Source organism: Camelus dromedarius, chromosome 13, assembly GCF_036321535.1.
Source record: "Camelus dromedarius isolate mCamDro1 chromosome 13, mCamDro1.pat, whole genome shotgun sequence".
Classification (NCBI taxonomy): Eukaryota; Metazoa; Chordata; class Mammalia; order Artiodactyla; family Camelidae; genus Camelus; species Camelus dromedarius.
Window position 1 is genome coordinate 53,458,549 of NC_087448.1, and position 15,867 is coordinate 53,474,415.

At 47.2% G+C, this 15,867-nt stretch overlaps 1 protein-coding gene across 1 annotated transcript in view; it reads right to left on the bottom strand.

The window, feature by feature from the left end:
• The window catches only part of SIAH3 (siah E3 ubiquitin protein ligase family member 3), a 62,154-nt gene extending 48,608 nt beyond the window's left edge, over nt 1-13,546 (bottom strand). Inside the window, exon 1 of the mRNA XM_031466011.2 lies at nt 13,204-13,546. Within this exon, the coding sequence (XP_031321871.2) occupies nt 13,204-13,338 (135 nt within the window). The 5' untranslated portion in view covers nt 13,339-13,546. The remainder of the gene's footprint in view (nt 1-13,203) is intronic.
• Nucleotides 13,547-15,867: the final 2,321 nt, after the last annotated feature.

Genomic DNA, 15,867 nt, shown 5'->3' on the forward strand with positions numbered 1-15,867 from the left:
CGGGCTCAGAAACCCAACACTGTCCTGAAGTGGGAGGGATCTGGGGGACTCAGCCAAGTGTCACTGCTGGTCTAGCTGTGGCCTTATAACCTGGCTGTGCCACTCATATGAGTTTCGAGCTTAGTGTAGGCTTCGGGAGAGAGACTCTGTCTCTTCCCCTGCTCTTGAGGCTCCGTCTTGCTAACCTGCTCAGTTCTGCTTTGCCATGTTCTTATAGTTCCGAGCCTTTTGTTTATTAATTAGACCAACATTCACTAGCACCTACTGCGTGCTGGTCATTTATGCTAGACCTGGGGATACAGAGCCCTTGGGGGACTCACTGTGTGACAGGGAAACAGATGTGCAAATGGTTGTGTAGACTGAAAAAGTCTGAGAGCTGTGATGGCATCAATTCAGAGATCAGTGAGGCGGAAAGGCAGAATTGATTCGCCCTGGGGAGAGGGGTTATCAGGAAAGGCTTCACAGAGGAGGCGGTACGGGCTGCTTCCTGCTGCCGCATGTCCCTGATGCTGGTGCCAACCAGTTACCTGGAATTTTGCTGGCTGTCTCTTTGCTGGCCTGGACACACTCACATGAGCTCAGAGAGTAAGAAGGAATTGCATTTGTCATCTTTATTTTCTAAGACATCTGCTGTCCCAGCACCTGCTCTGGGAACAGGGGAACGGCAGGTCCTAGCGTCCCCTGATCCTAGTGTTGCGAAGCGTCGTGGCTGTCCGGAGTTGTGCCCCTGGCGCTGCCCCTGCTCTTCCCAGCTTCACGTGGAGAAAACATCCTCCTAGCATTCTCTGTTCTACTCCCAGATGCCCTCGGGGGATCTGAGGTAGAGAGAGAACCCCTCTTATTGATTCCACACCCAGATAACAAAAACAGGACACAGAGAATGCAAAAGACTCATCTGGTAACTTTGGATAAGTTAACTGAGTCACTCATCTTGAAAATTTGCCCCTTCCCTGCCTGACGAGGCTCTCTTCCTCTCAAAATATCAAGCTCTTTCTCATTCCCAGAGAGCCCCCTCTAACCCACTAATCAAATAATGTCAGAAGTGTTTCCTGGAGACTTCCTCATTTAACGTGGAAAAAATGAAAAGAAGAAGGAAGGAAGGAAGGCAAAAAGAAATCAACATTTATGAGGGCACTGCTTTTTGCTGGGCACCAATCTAGGTGCTTTTGCATGTATTTGTCATATTTATTCCTCCACCAGCTTCACACTGTTTATCTCATTATAGACAAGGAAAATGAAGCTCAGAGGGGTTAAGTCATTTGCCAAGGGTCATACAGCTATGAATATGGGAACTAAACTTGAAGTCACGTCTGAGTCCAAAGGCCACGATCTTTCCAGTACACCAAGAAGTGTTTAAAATACATCTGTAGAATTTCACTTTTCTACGAAGTTTCTGTCACCCAGGATAAGTGGGTTAAGCTTGTACAATTAACTATGTGCATTTACTTCCATTTTATTCACCTGTTCATTCCACCATTTGGCGGGAATTGTCTCAAACCCCTTTTGAAAAGAGGCTGCATGTGGATGAGGTCAGCAATGAAGAGCCGTCTGTGCACACCAAGGTCACCTTGGAGGGAGGCACAGAGCAAGTGTCACCTCTCACCTGACAGATGGAGAAGCCAAGGTTAAATGACTTGCTCAAGGCCCCACGGGAACGGAGCCAGACTGCAGATAGAAGCTCAGCCTCTTGGTTCTAAGGAAACCTCCGCTGGGTGTTTTCCTGGAGCGGTGATAAGTGCCTGGGAGCTCACCTTTCCGCTCTAATTTCTCTCAGGTTCTTGGAGAGCCTCATGTGTCTGGCACTTGCTTCAGTAAGCACGCTGAGAAGGGTCCAACTGGCATTTATTTAATTACGACAAACAGATATATTACTTGGGCTTCAATGAGGCCACTTTTTTTCTTGTTTTTTTGGTCTTTTGTTTTTTACATATTAATTTAATTGAACTATAGTTGATTTACAATATTGTGTTAGTTTCTGATGCACAGCAAAGTGATTCAGTTATATACATATATTCTTTTTTAGATTCTTTTCCATTATAGGTTATTACAAGATATTGACTATAATTCCCTGTGCTGTACAGTAGGACCTTGTTGTTTTTCTATTTTATACAAAGAGGTGTGTATCTGTTAATCCCATACTCCTAATTTTTCCCTCCTCTTCCTGTTTTCCCCTTTGGTAACCATAGTTTGTTTTCTATGTCTGTGAGTCTGTTTTTGTTTTATAAATAAGTTCATTTGTATTATTTTTTAGGTTCCACATATATGTGATATCATATAATATTTGTCTTTGTCTGACTTACTTCACTTAGTATGAAGTGAAGTCCATCCATGTTGCTGCCAATGATAGTATCTCACTCTTTTTTATGGCTGAGTAATAGTCCATTGTCTGTATATACCACATCTTCTTTATCTGTTCATCAGTTAATGGACACTTAGGTTGTTCTCATGTCTTGGCTATTGTAAATCATGCTGCTATGAACATTGAGGTGCACGTATCTTTTCAAATTCGAGTTTTCATCTTTTCTGAATGTATGCTCAGGAGTGGGATTGCTGGATCATAAGGTAGTTAGTTCTATTTTTAGTTTTTTAAGGAACCTCTATACTGTTTTCCACAGTGGCTGCACCAATTCACATTCCCACCAACAGTGTAAGGGGGTTCCCTTTTCTCCACATTCTCTCCAGCATTTATTATTTGTTGACTTTTTGATGATGGCCATTCTGACTGGTGTGAGGTGGTACCTCATTTTAGTTTTGATTTGCATTTCTCTAATGACTAGTGGTGCTGAGCATCTTTTCATGTGCCTGTTGGCCATCTGTATGTCTTCTTTGAGAAATGTCTATTTAGGTCTTCTGTCCATTTTTTGATTGGGTTGTTTTTTGCTATTGAGTTATATACACTATTTGTATATTTTGGAAATTAACCTCTTGTTGGTTACATAGTATGCAAATATTTTATCCTAGTCCATCATGTCTTTTCATTTTGTTTCTGGTTTCCTTTGCTGTGCAAAAGCTTTTAAGTTTGATTAGGTCCCATTTGTTTATTTTTGCTTTTATTTCTTTTGCCTTGGGAGACTGATCTAAGAAAATATTGCCATGATTTATATCAAAGAAAGTTTTGCCTATGTTCTCTTCCAGGAGTTTTATGGTGTCCTGTCTTATATTTAATCCTTTAAGCCATTTTGAGTTTATTTTTGTGTATTTTGTGCATGATGTGAGGGAGTAATTTACATGCAGTAATTTATATGCAGCTGTCCAGCTTTCCCAACACTACTTGCTGAAGAGACTGTCTTTTCAATGAGGCAGCTTCTTAACGTACTCGTCAGCCCTCCTGCTTACGGGGAGACCAAGCAGGGCTGGGGGTGGTAGAGGTACCTGCAATGTCAGCGCCCCTTCCCTGGTCCTCCACGCCAACACCCTGAGGGGCCCTGGGAGCATCAGGAGTCCTGGGGGCTGGGAATGGTGGTGATGACACATTCCTCAAGTCTAAGGCACTTTGCTCACAGAATTCCTTTAGTTCCTTCACTTCAGTGTCCCCTGTGAGCCCTCTGCAGCCTCTGGGACTTTCCCCAGATGTCAGGGCTGCTGGATGAGGTGACTCTGGGCAGCACAGAGAAGCCTAGAACATACTTCACAGGATCATCCACCAAGAGCTGGAGCATCTGTGTGTGTTTGATGTATGCACACACAGGGTGAATGAGGCAGGATCCCAGCTCAGTATTTTTAAATGAAATATAATATACTTGGGTGGGGGGGTAATAGCTCAGTGGTAGAGTGTGTGCTTAGCAAGCACAAGGTCCTGGGTTCAATCCCCAGTACCTCTATTAAAAAAACAAAAAACAAACAAAAAAGAAACATAATATACTCAACATTAGTCCTATGGCCAGTTGTTTGTTGTGAAAAGAGAACACTGAGGGATGACATATCAAGAAGCGCTTAAAAGCACAGGATTTTAATTTTAAAGGGTTCCACCACAGAAAGTCGTGTAATGTTGAGCAAACTCTTTCATTTTCCTCTGCTTTGATATTCTGTATAATGGAGGCTGATAATAGTCTAGTACTTCCTAGGGAGAATTAAATGCATGGCATTTAATTTAACACAGTTCCTGGGCGGAGTGTGCTATCAGTAAATGGTAGCTATTTTGTGCTTGTTCTTATCATTACTGTTATTATTGTGGATCACTGAGACGGAAAAAAACTACCATCTGAGGGTTTCAGGATATGTAGCCAGCTTAGCCTAAGTCACAATATACCTCTAATTTATAGAAAAGGAACCCGAGGTTCTGAGTGGCTACTTGCCTCAGACTTCCTGGCACATCCTTGGCCAAGTTGTAGAAGTTAGATCTGAGGGACCATGGCGTCTGGCTACAAAGCTGAGTAGATGGCTAGACTTGCTGGCTAGTCTTTTGTCAAATCTGGTATTGATCTGGATTTGGTTCCATCTCTGTGGAGCCTTCCTAGTGCCAAGCTAACCCTGTCTTCCCACTCCCAACGTGGTCTGTAATGGCCTTTCCCCTCCGTAGAGGACCCTCTCCAGTTTTGTCCTGGAGGGGGTGGGGGGCCTGGCTCTGCCCCTTCTGCAGGCCTCTCTCCTGGCTGGAATTCCCGGTGCTGCGTGGAGACAGCCATGCAACCACAGCTCCCTCGTGATCACCGGTTCATGATTAAAAATACATTAAAAGACCAAGAAATTATTAAGAGACACAGCATCTTGCAAGTAAACTGACATTTCCTGTTAGACCTCAATTCTAAAGTATCCATAAGGACCCTGTTCTTCTGCTAAAAATACTACGTTGGTGTCAGATCTGTTTTCTGATGGTGCTTTTATCCTGGGCCCACGGTCAAGATGAAAATGTAGCCCTTTGTGCAGAACTTGATCCACCCTGCTATTTGAAAGTCTGGGTTTATGGCTTCTTGGCTTAGGTGATTTCACTCGGGTCCCTCGCTGTGTATTTGTGCCAGCACTAGCGATATGAGGATCATTGCCTTTTTAATGCCCCACTGTTGCCTGGCTGGTTTACACCCTGGCAAGGTCCTGAGGATAAGGGCTCCCTGGGAAGATGCCTAGTGTGTGTGTGTGTGTGTGTGTGTGTGTGTGTGTTGGCGGCCAGTCATATTACAGAGGCAGTGTCCTTATCCAACGCCCTGGTCCCCCAGTAGTGTGGTGGCACAGATAGAACAGTGGACTGTGCCCCTCATCGGCTGTTACCTTGGGTATCACCCATTTGGGCCTCATCTTTTAGAACAGGACCTGGAACTGGAGCACCGCTCTGGTTCTCTTAGCTTGAACCTACCATGCTTCAAAATCTTGGTCACTCAGCAGACAGGTCCTTTTACTGTTGACCCTTCCCCATCTTTCCGCCAGCATCCAGTTTGAGTAGGAGAAGTTTGATCACTCTTACAAGTTGAGCAAAAGAATCTGCTCATCAGGTAACATCTCTAAGGGACTCCATTTATTAGCAGTGATTTGTGGAATGTGTGTTAGGTGCTGGGTGCTGTGTACATCATAATATTTTATAGTCATTTTGTAGTTGAGGAAATGCAGTCTCAGGGAGGTCAGGGAGATTACTCAAGGAAAGTGACAGCATTGGATTCATACCCAGATTAATCTGACTCCAAAGCCCATACTCTAGAACCTCAACTGGAATGTTACTCTTTTCTTTCCCATCACTACTTTCTCCCTTTACCTCTTTCCTGAGGCTGGTTGGATGGGGAGAAAGATCTTGTTCATCTCCATTCTTTCACCACCAGTGCTGGGGACCAGGTTTCACCCATCCACCGGGCTTTGCATCCTGTGATCTTGCGTGGATATTCAGAGACCACTCAGAGTCCAAACAGGTTGGCATCTCAGAATTGCCATCTCTTTTGTGTGTGTGTGTGTGCGTGTGTGTGTGTGTAGATTGGAGTAAAGGGGGCTTAGCCCCATGGCCTAGCTTGGTGTTTTTTTTTAAATTGTCTGATGACAGTGGGATCCAGACATTCTTTCTTGGCTCAGAAAGATCAGAGCATCCCTGGCCCTCCCTTAATTCCAGGGGCTGCAGCCTCCCTTCAGCATCAGACCGCTTCATCCACGCCCCGCTCAGGGGGAAGCCGCTTCCTCAAGGTAGGATGAACCAAAGGGCAGAGAGAAAGTGTCCGATCTCCCAGGGAGCGTGCAGTCTCTGCCCCCTACCTCTGCCTGCCCCGCTGCATCTCTCGGTGCTGTCACTCACCTCAGACCCACCCCCTCTTCTGCATCAGGTGTCCCTCACAGATAGCTTACTCAGCTGCTGCTCATGAAAAGAAGGCACGCATAAGTCATGAGGGGCAGCCTCGGGTGGGTGGGGAAGGGGCCTTATCCACACGGCTCCACCAATGAGGGGCACCAGCTCTTCAGCCCCTGTCCCACCAAGGGCCCATGTCCTCCCGAGACCTGGCCCCTCTCCCACTGGACTTTGGGGCTCAGAACCCAAGCGGGGTTCAAGGCTTTCTTTGAAGTTAGGCATTCAGGACAAATCTGAGTTTTACAGAAGGCAAGAATTTTGTTCTATTCAAAATTCTCTTCAAGGCCAAGGGCAATTGCCGAATACTAAGGAACAGCAAGGCCTGCAGGGAGGGAGGGACGGTGGAGAAAGACAGAAGGCGGGCTTGTGGGGAGTGGACTCCAGCTTCGAAGGAGCTGCTTTTAGGTTTTATCGTAATGACCTTGTGGACAATGACTGCCGCTGTTTACCGACTACCGACCGTCTCCTCCAGGGCAGACAGTTTCCTTCTGTGAGCTCCTTCACTCCTCACAGCCACCATGGAAGGTGGGTGTTTTTCTCCCCTTTTTATAGAGGAGAAAATGGAGCCTCTGAGAGGCTAAGTCATTTCTTCAAAGTCACGCATCAGCAAATGGCACCGCCGGGATTTGCATTCGGGCCCGTCTCCGCCAAAGCCCGTGATTTTTCCCTACACCCATGGTCTCTCCCCATGTCGATCTGGTGGGTTTACAAAATCAGCATCAAGGGCAAAATATAACGCTCAATGCCTTCGATGATGTATCTCTATCGTTTGATTTTTTTAAATATGATGCATATGCCTCTGTGTTAATTATGTTATTTTAAAAGAATTCAAAAAGGAAGAGGAAAGAAGATTTATGGAGAGGATAGCAGAATAAGGGAGGAGGAGGATGAAGAGGCTCCATCTAAGGGACTGTGGGTCTGGTGAGGGGGAGATGGTAGGGTGTGTGGTGCAGCCCTTGGGGTCATGCTGCTGGCCCAGGAAGGGGGCCCCTGCAATTTTCACACTCCTAGCTTGCACCCAAGCAACGGATATTTAGTTTGGGCAAATTGACAGGCAGCCTGGGGCGGTGCAGGGGCTGTAGGTCTGACATTAGGAGACCTACCTTCTTGTTCCAGTTCTGTCACTAAGTAGGTTGACTCTGCAAAAGTCAAGTAGTGGGTTGAAAAGATACATTCACATCGTAATGCCTGGAACCTGTGAATATTACCTTAAATAGCAAAGGAGTGAATGTTATATGACTAAAGATGTGATTAAAGTAAGCATCTTGCAATGAGAAGCTTATCCTGGATTATCCAGGCAGGGCTTGAATGCAGTCACCTTACAAGATAGACACACAGAGAAGAGAAGGTGGCAACGTGACCACAGAGGCAGAGATTGGAGGGATGGGGCCACAAGCCAAAGAACACATGGAGCCCTCAGAAGCCAGATGAGGCAAGGAACAGATTCTTGACTGGAGCCTTGGAGGGAGCCTGGCCCTGCTAACACCTTGAGTATGGACTTCCAGCCTCTTGAACTGTGACAGAATAGAGTTCTCTGATTTTAAGCTACCCCTTTTATGGTAATCTGTTACAGCAGCCACGGGAAAGGAGTTCAAGTTGCTCCCCATCTCTGGCCTCAGTTTCCTCGACTGTGAACTTAGAAGGTTCAGCCCCCCAGCTCTGACATTCTCCCCATCACTCTCTGAGTCGCCGACCCCCAGGAAGGGTGGGCTCCATTCTCCAGGCTGACCCCTTCCACGTGACTCTTAGTGTTTCAACAGGTTAGCGTTCCCCTCTGGGGAACAGAGCTGGGTGAGTCAAGATCAATTGCTAGGGGTAAAATACCACCCCAGACGGTTAATTTTTTTCTTATTGTTAATTGCTAGAAAAATATTCTGCCTTCCCCCTGGGGAAGCCGTCCAAGTAACTCAGATCTCTCTGTGGGTTTCAACGAAAGCTTTGAGTCCCGGTTTTCTCATTTCTTCGGATCAGTCCCTTCAGCTGGAGGGACAGTGGTGAAGGGAGTTCCACAAAATGTGCTCTGGGGCCGCTGGATTCAGGAGGTAATGGACTCGCCTCGTCTCCGCGCCAGCTTCAGCCTCCTCTGTGATTCCATCACCAGCACACCGCTCACCAAATGACTGCTTGGGACTCTGCCCCGAGTTATGTGACTCGGGAGCCTCATTTGCAATCACCATTAACCAGAAAAGCCGCATGACTGCTCTGTGCCTGCAGAGTCAAGCATCATTCAGTATTCACGGAAACCAAAGGGCTGAAGGAGGCGGCAAGGGGAAGCCTGTAGACTAGAACTCGGAGAGGGAGCACCACCAGCTCCGGCCCCTCCCTCATTCTTTCCCTGGCTCCATCTGAGGTGCTAATTTAGCTGTGAGGAGCCTTCAGCCTGTGCAGCGAAGGAAGATGGTGAAATGTCCAGAGGATTGGGGATGGGACCCTCCGAGGTGGCGGTGCTGAGAAGAGCTGAGTAACCCACACCTGATCTATTCAACAATCTTGAAGACTTTAACTGCCTTAAAATAGGTATTCAGGCTGAACACTCCAAGGCCACTTCTAAATCTCTAAGAACAACCTTCAGGTCTTCAGCTGCCTGCTGCGCTGTGTCCAGCAGAGTTAGGAAAGCCCTGGCGGGCACAGGATTTCCAAAGATCACCCCATGAACCTAGAGGCGATGTTTGCCTTTGCCACCCGTCTCTCCTGGGTTCCCTCCTTTGATAATCTCCGTCCTCCCCCATGCAGTTCCACCCCCACCCCCACCATCATTCAACACATTCATCCTCACAGGTTGGTCTTAGAATGACAGGCATGTGGATGCTTCAAGTAATGGTACTAAAATGCACTAATTTTAGATTTAGGATCTGTCAGTCACTTAAAGCCATGTTTGTCCCATACGCCCCTCCCACTGTGTGTATGTGCATGATGTGTATGCGCATGTCTGTCTGTTTGTCAACTCAAGGTTAATGGGTTACAATAGAAAAGAGCTCCGGGGATTGGTCCGGCTGGATGGAGGCATGGATAGCCTCCCAGGAGAGGTGGGGAGGTTACATTCTCAGGTCTGGATGCGAGGGAGGGCACTGGGAGTCTCAGCAATGATGCTGGCCTTGCTAAGGGCCTTTCAGAAGTTTGCCAGAAAGCGTTTTGCTAGACTTCTTTCAAAAACTGGTTTATCAAGTGCTGTGGTTAAGGGAGGAAGTGGCCCAGCCAATTTCATCTTAGTGATGTCTGCTTGGGAAGCGCTGAGGACTGGCCCCATGTGGGCTCTGGCTGTCACTGCAGACCCTTTCCCCAAGAGGCCTGGGTGCAGAGACTGGCTAGTCCACCCTCAAAGATGGGGAAGAAAAAAAGAGGGCTGCCCGGGGCAGGGCATTGGACAAGTAGCTAGTGTCGATGGGAGAGAAGCCAGGAGAGAAAGTCTTTCTTGGTTTGGAACCAAGCAAAAGACACGAGGGAGAAAGCAGTGCTAAATCAGGACCAGGAGCCGGAGCCCTCCTGGTGCCAGCCTGAAACCCACGGGCCCCACTTCAGTGACCTCCATGAACGAGGAAGCAGAGGGCAGCCAGCCAAGATCACCAGCTCCTTTCTGGTCCCTTTTTGCAGGGTGGGAAGAAGAAGTGGGGGGCATCAGAAGATTAGGGGGGTAGAACCCTAATCCCTTCAAGGAGCCATCCTACAGGTAGAGACAGACACACACAGGACAACACAGCATGCCACTTGACATCCACAGAGATGGCTCCGATACAGATTCTTCCTCTCTGGGAAGCAGAAGTCTCTCCTGTTCCAGGCCAGCTAGTCTAAATGCCCCGTTTAATTAGGGTGGGCTCAAGGAGTGCGGCAGCTTTACCCAGGGTGTCTGCATTCCCGGGAAAGCCCCTGCCTGCCATTTAGAAGGACAGGCATCAGCTTGCTTGAAGGAATCCCAGGTTACTGGGTAATCGCCATAATAAGATTGAGAATGAAGGTGACCTCCAGAAGCATGGTAAATACATGGTTTTCTCTGCTCAGTAAGTGAATTTTGATTATAACTCAGCACTTGCCTCAGGTCCTGAAGTACTGCTAGCATTCTCAGGAAAGCCCAGGAAAGGACAAAGTGCAAAAATGCTTCCACAAAGGAAAATACAGGCTTCCCAGCCTTCTTTGTAGCTACATGCAACCTGGGAAATTGAAAGTAAGGTTGCAGTCGCTCTGTCCTCGGTCACCATTTCATGTACTAGCCTGTCATACAAGATGCGGGGAAGCACCACAGATCAATAGCTATTCTGGGTTAACATTGCCGTGGCTTTTCTTTTTTTTTTTTCCTTTAAAAAAAGACATTTTCTCCCTGTGTGGATCACAGCTCATTACATTCAAGGCATATTTCCGTGATCTGTCTATGGAAAGAAATGCTTAGAAGGAGTGCTTTTCTTTTGAGGTTTTATGCCCTTTTTCATGTAAGTAATGGGGCAGCAGTGCCTCTATAGGATGGTTCCTTTAAGAGTTCTGCAAGTGGCTGTTGGCCCTCAGGTTTGAGAAGCAGGTCAGACTCACCTGATGGGCCACTTGGAGACTGGATGAGCCCTCCAGAGGCAACCTGGGCTGCAGAGGTCTCTCCCTGCCTGGCACAGCCTCTGTAAATCCTGAGTGTCCTGCTGGTAATAATAGCAGCACTCGATTTGATTTGTTTACCTGCAGTGACACTCATCTGAGCAAAATCTCTAAGTGGCTTTTTATGGGAAATGGAAAGTCAAATGAGGATGTGTGTGAAAAAGTGAGCCATGGAAAATAGCCCCTTTGAACATATGTCACTTATTTTTGTGTTACTTCTTATATGGTTTCTCAGTTGGCTGAAGGCTTTAAGTGATAACTTTTGAAGTTCCTACTGGAACCCTACAAATTCTGTGCATAACATAATTTGTTTTGAAGGAGGCTGTTAAAAGGCACAGCTACCTCGAGTATCTCTTTTCAGCCTCACAGAGCCATGGAGGAGGCAGGATAGAGATTCATACGTCCATTTGGAAGGTCAGGAAGGGAGGGCTCAGAGAGGCTGAGTCATTCAAGGTCACGCAGCTGGTCAGTGCCGACCCAAAGACTCCAACACTGACTTTGGACTCCTGGGTCTGGGTGGCAGGACTGCCTATCAGCATCCAGGCTGACATCACTGAAACATGCACACAGATGCTTTTCACTCCCCCCCACAGCTAGATCTTAGCACCCGGTCTCCGCTGCCATCATCAGCTGCAGCCCATGAACCATATACTTTCAAACTTTGAAAATGCTAAGCCTCACAAACAACATGGAAAGGTTTTAAAATGCAAAACAGGAATAAACAAAATTTCTTGCCACAGGGAACTAACTAATGTAAAGTGACAAAATAATGGGAGTTTGAATGCGGTTTCAAAAGTGGCCATAAAATGGAATTCAGAATCGTATTTTAATATGTACATCATACACTTGCTTTACCAAGGATGACTGGGGCGGGGAGGGGAATTCTCATTTATAAAACTAAGCCATGAAAGGAAAAAGAAATGAGGGAATGAGGGGAGAAAGAGAGGGGGGGAGAGGGGGGTTGAGTGAGATGGTGTTATCACAGCTTGGGTACCACAGAAAGCCAGGTCCTAGATCAGGAGCACCATAGTGATCCCCGGGTCGTCCCTCAGCCCTCCACTCAGGACTGGCCTTGGTGAATGGCCCCAGGGGCTCCAGGCAGCTGTCCCCCCTGGGGACTTCCAGGAATTGAGGGGGTGGTGGAGTCACCCATCAGCACTGGCCTGCAGGGCTCCAGCTGAAGAGAGTCTGACTCTAGGAGTTTATAAAGTGATGACCAACAAGCAACACTTCCTGCCCAACAGCAGTGGTCAGAATGAAAAATCTATTCTTGCAGAGGCTGTTCCGTTGCTCAGCAGCAGACGTGCCCTTCCCCCGTCACTCAGCCTTGGGGATAATGAGGACAGGAATGCAACTCTCAAGGAGTCCATCCTTTATTTTGGGACAGAGCCAGTCGGCTCAGACTTTCACATTGGGGGATTTCAGCTGCACCTTCCCACCTCCCTCTACCACCCTGCCTTCCCGTCTTCTCCACCACCCCAAGCCAGTGACTCTTCATTCACTTCCCCTTCAGTCCTGGCTGTGATGTACAGTGGTCCCCCATCCCCTGTTTTGGCTGTTCTCTGAAAGGGCATTGACCTGAAGGCACAAACGCAGAGGCAGTGGCGCCAGACGCGTAGCCCAGTGGCCCCAGCAGCAAGGCACCCGCAGCGCCCGCGGTGAGTGTTTCAGGCAGCAGCCGCTCCGAGCCAGTTTCATTATGATACCATAGAAGCAGCTCTGCCTCCTCCTGTCCTCAGAGCACCGGGCGCATCTAGCTCGCAGGAAGGAAAGAAGACAAACTCCTCCTCACCCATCCCCAACCCCCACACTCACTGGGAGTCTGAGCACAAGGAAAAACACTTTGCAGAAGAAGCCCCCTCCCCACCTCCCAGATCCCTGCCTCGGGGTTTCTGGCCCCCCACCCCGACCGACCGCAGCTGCTTCAGTGCAGCCAGAGGGGCGTCCTAAATCCATGTGCTTGCCTGCCTTTCCAGCACATGGACAGACTGCAGTTTGGGTAACTTTTCAAATCCTGTCTCCTAAACACTTGCTCACAAATATTTGGGAGAGAGAGGGGGACATCCCTACTCCCTCCACCACCCTCGCTTCTGACCCCCACCCCACTGCTAGGCTGACAGCTTAGGGAAAAGAAACAACACCCTCACTCTAGTTGCCAGGCAGGGAAACATCACACTGTCACCGAGAGCGTCCAGCCACCAAGAGAATGAGCAAGGCACTGGCTCTGGGTATCCTACTGTCCTGGCACCTGCCAGCAAGCCTTTGCCCTGAGCTCCACTCGCTTGCAGGAGGGTCAGGGTCACTGACGCCCCTGGAGGAAGGACTTGATCCCCAGCCGCGTGCACATCAAAGGATAGAGAGCGACTCACCTTTAGGTTGTGTGTGGGGTTTACAACGCAGACCAGTTGCCCAGCGGCGGAGAACACCCGTTTAGCCTTGTAGTGCTGAAAGCGGAGGTGAATGAGATCTAACACAGCCCCAAAGCACTGGGTGAAGAAAAGCATCACAACTTTTTGGGGGGTTGTTGGCACAGGAAGGCAGCAGAGGAAGCTGTAAGTCCTTGGGCTCTGGAAGGAGCGCAGAATCTGAGACACTATGCTCCAGCCCGGCTTAGCGTGCCTTCATATTCATCATCAAAATAAGACGGTTAGAATCTTGCAGCAGTGAGGCGGCCAATCAAAAGGACAGAAATGTTATCCTTGAGGTGCAGAGACAGCCAATAACAAATACCTCCCCTACCGAAACTCCCTGATGAATTGAGCCTGGCGGAGAATGTATTATTGAACATTACCATAGATCAGCACATTGCATTTATCTTGTGATTACAGCCAACCATACATAATGCTGGGGAGATAGGCTGACAAAATTGATTGCTTAATGTGTCTCCATTTATTAATTGACTTAATTTAACATGAGAGCCTTTCTTAATGCGCTGGCAAAAACGTAAAGCATTTAAACTGCCAAATAGTAAAATACCCTGCTCCAAAGTAGGCAGATGGATAACGCAGATCGTGGCTCGATTCATCAGAGCTGCTTGGGAGAAAATCAAATATTACAAGACTCCTCCGATTCCAGATAAGGATTTGGCAGCAGCAGAAACATGCATCTTTCAATCTTGTGCTCTCTCTTTGCAATTTGGATTTCAGCCCCTTGATAAATCTTACTCTCCACTCTTTATCAAAGAAAAAGAATTCCTGACAAATAAATGCATTTGGAGCTGAGGGGGGAAAACATGTATCTATATCCATAATACTGTAATTACTGAAGCCTGAAAATATTAAAGCATAAAAATGTACAGAGTATGCTTCTAAAAATAATGAAATCCCTGATGCATGAATGCACACACAGAAAAACCTACACAGAGAGGAGAGTGGCTTGTAAATCAGCAAAATAATTACAGATGCGGAGGGCTTATGCTTGTCATTCATTTGCATATTGGTGGGCAGCAAATTGCTAATTAACCACTAGATTGTTGGAGACATTAAAATAGAGATTAAGAACACACATACCACATCATTTGCTTGTCTCTGCGAATGCCAGCAGCACATTTCTGTGCTGGAGCAGGCAGAGGGCATTCCAGTCCTCAGACTGCACTCCCTCTCTCTCCAGAATGGGCTGGTGTGGGTGCTGAGCACGCCCACCGGTTCTGGAAGACTGGCCCCTGCGTAGTAGTACTTGAAGAGCCTTAGGGTGTTGGAGGACGAGCTCTGATTGCTTAGTGAGTCCTTGTAATGGAAGCAGGGAGTTGCATGTGTTATGTTTCCCGTCCTCTTTGGTTGTTTCTCCGATGGGAAGTCAGCCCAGACCCAGTGAATCTGGGTGAGCATCAGCCTTGGGTGTGAATTACGCCCAGAGTGTGAGCCCATTGCTCTTTCCTAATTGGCTCCCGCTCCGCTCTGGCTACAGTGCTTAGGTTGTAATGTAGGCAAAGCATACACACACCTGGGACACCTGTGTCTGTACCTGCTCAGTCAGTTAAACCAACTACCGATTAAAATATAGAGGGAAAAAATGCACAGGTTTCCTGAAACCAGGACAGAGTTTTACCTTGAATTTAAACCAGCTGTTTATTTTAACTTGAGTTTAAAACCAAACCAATAAGAAACAGATAAGCCAAGTGCCAATTAAAGTGGAAACTTTGTACTTTCTAAAATAATTGCACAGTCACAAAACTTGAAGATGGCAATATTGGAATTGATTAGAACCTTACAAATGTGATACTTTTATAGGAGATGAGTCCCTGGACCCACTCATTGTATGGTTCATTGATAAGAATTGCTGGCCCACAATACCAGAGTTTTCTTTCTAAAGTTTTCATTTTCCAGAACATGCTTTCACCAGTTCAGCAGGAAAACATTCAGTGTTCTTTTATTGCCATTTTCTTTTCAAGTGAGCATATACTTCCATAGATTCCTTAAAGACACAATTCATAATTCAGGAGGGACCAGACTTCCCCTTTCTCCATCCTCTGTTAGAATGGGACTTCTGTGCTGTTTGTTTCTCCCTTTGAGTAACCTCAGACAGGTTTCTTAAAACCCCACTGAGCTCAGTTCCCACACCTGTAACTTGGGGATAATAGAAATTTATTTCTCTCTCAAGGTAACTGTGAAGACTACCTGATACATCTGGAAGAAACCAGCACAGTGCTTGACTCAAAGCAGAGCAAGATAATAGTGGACTACTGTGTTCTTGAGGGTAGGTATCCCTGGTATTACCTGGACACTGGGCTGGGAATGAGGGCTGAAGGGTTTAGGAGTCACCAGTGGTGAGAGCAGTGCCACAGACCTGCTATTAGGGATGCTTTTCCTTAATCCCAGACCTGATCTCTTGCTCTAACTGTCTATTCTAAAACTGGTTTACATCACTCTATTTAAAAATATTAAGCATACCCATCTCTTCTCAGAATCAGTCCTCAAAATAATCATCCATTGGGAAATGTCTGAAGCTGACCCTAGTAACAGATGCTCAAGTTTAATGTCCCCAAAATAGGGTGGCACCAACTAACCTTCAGGTAGAGATTTAGGGCTGTGTTC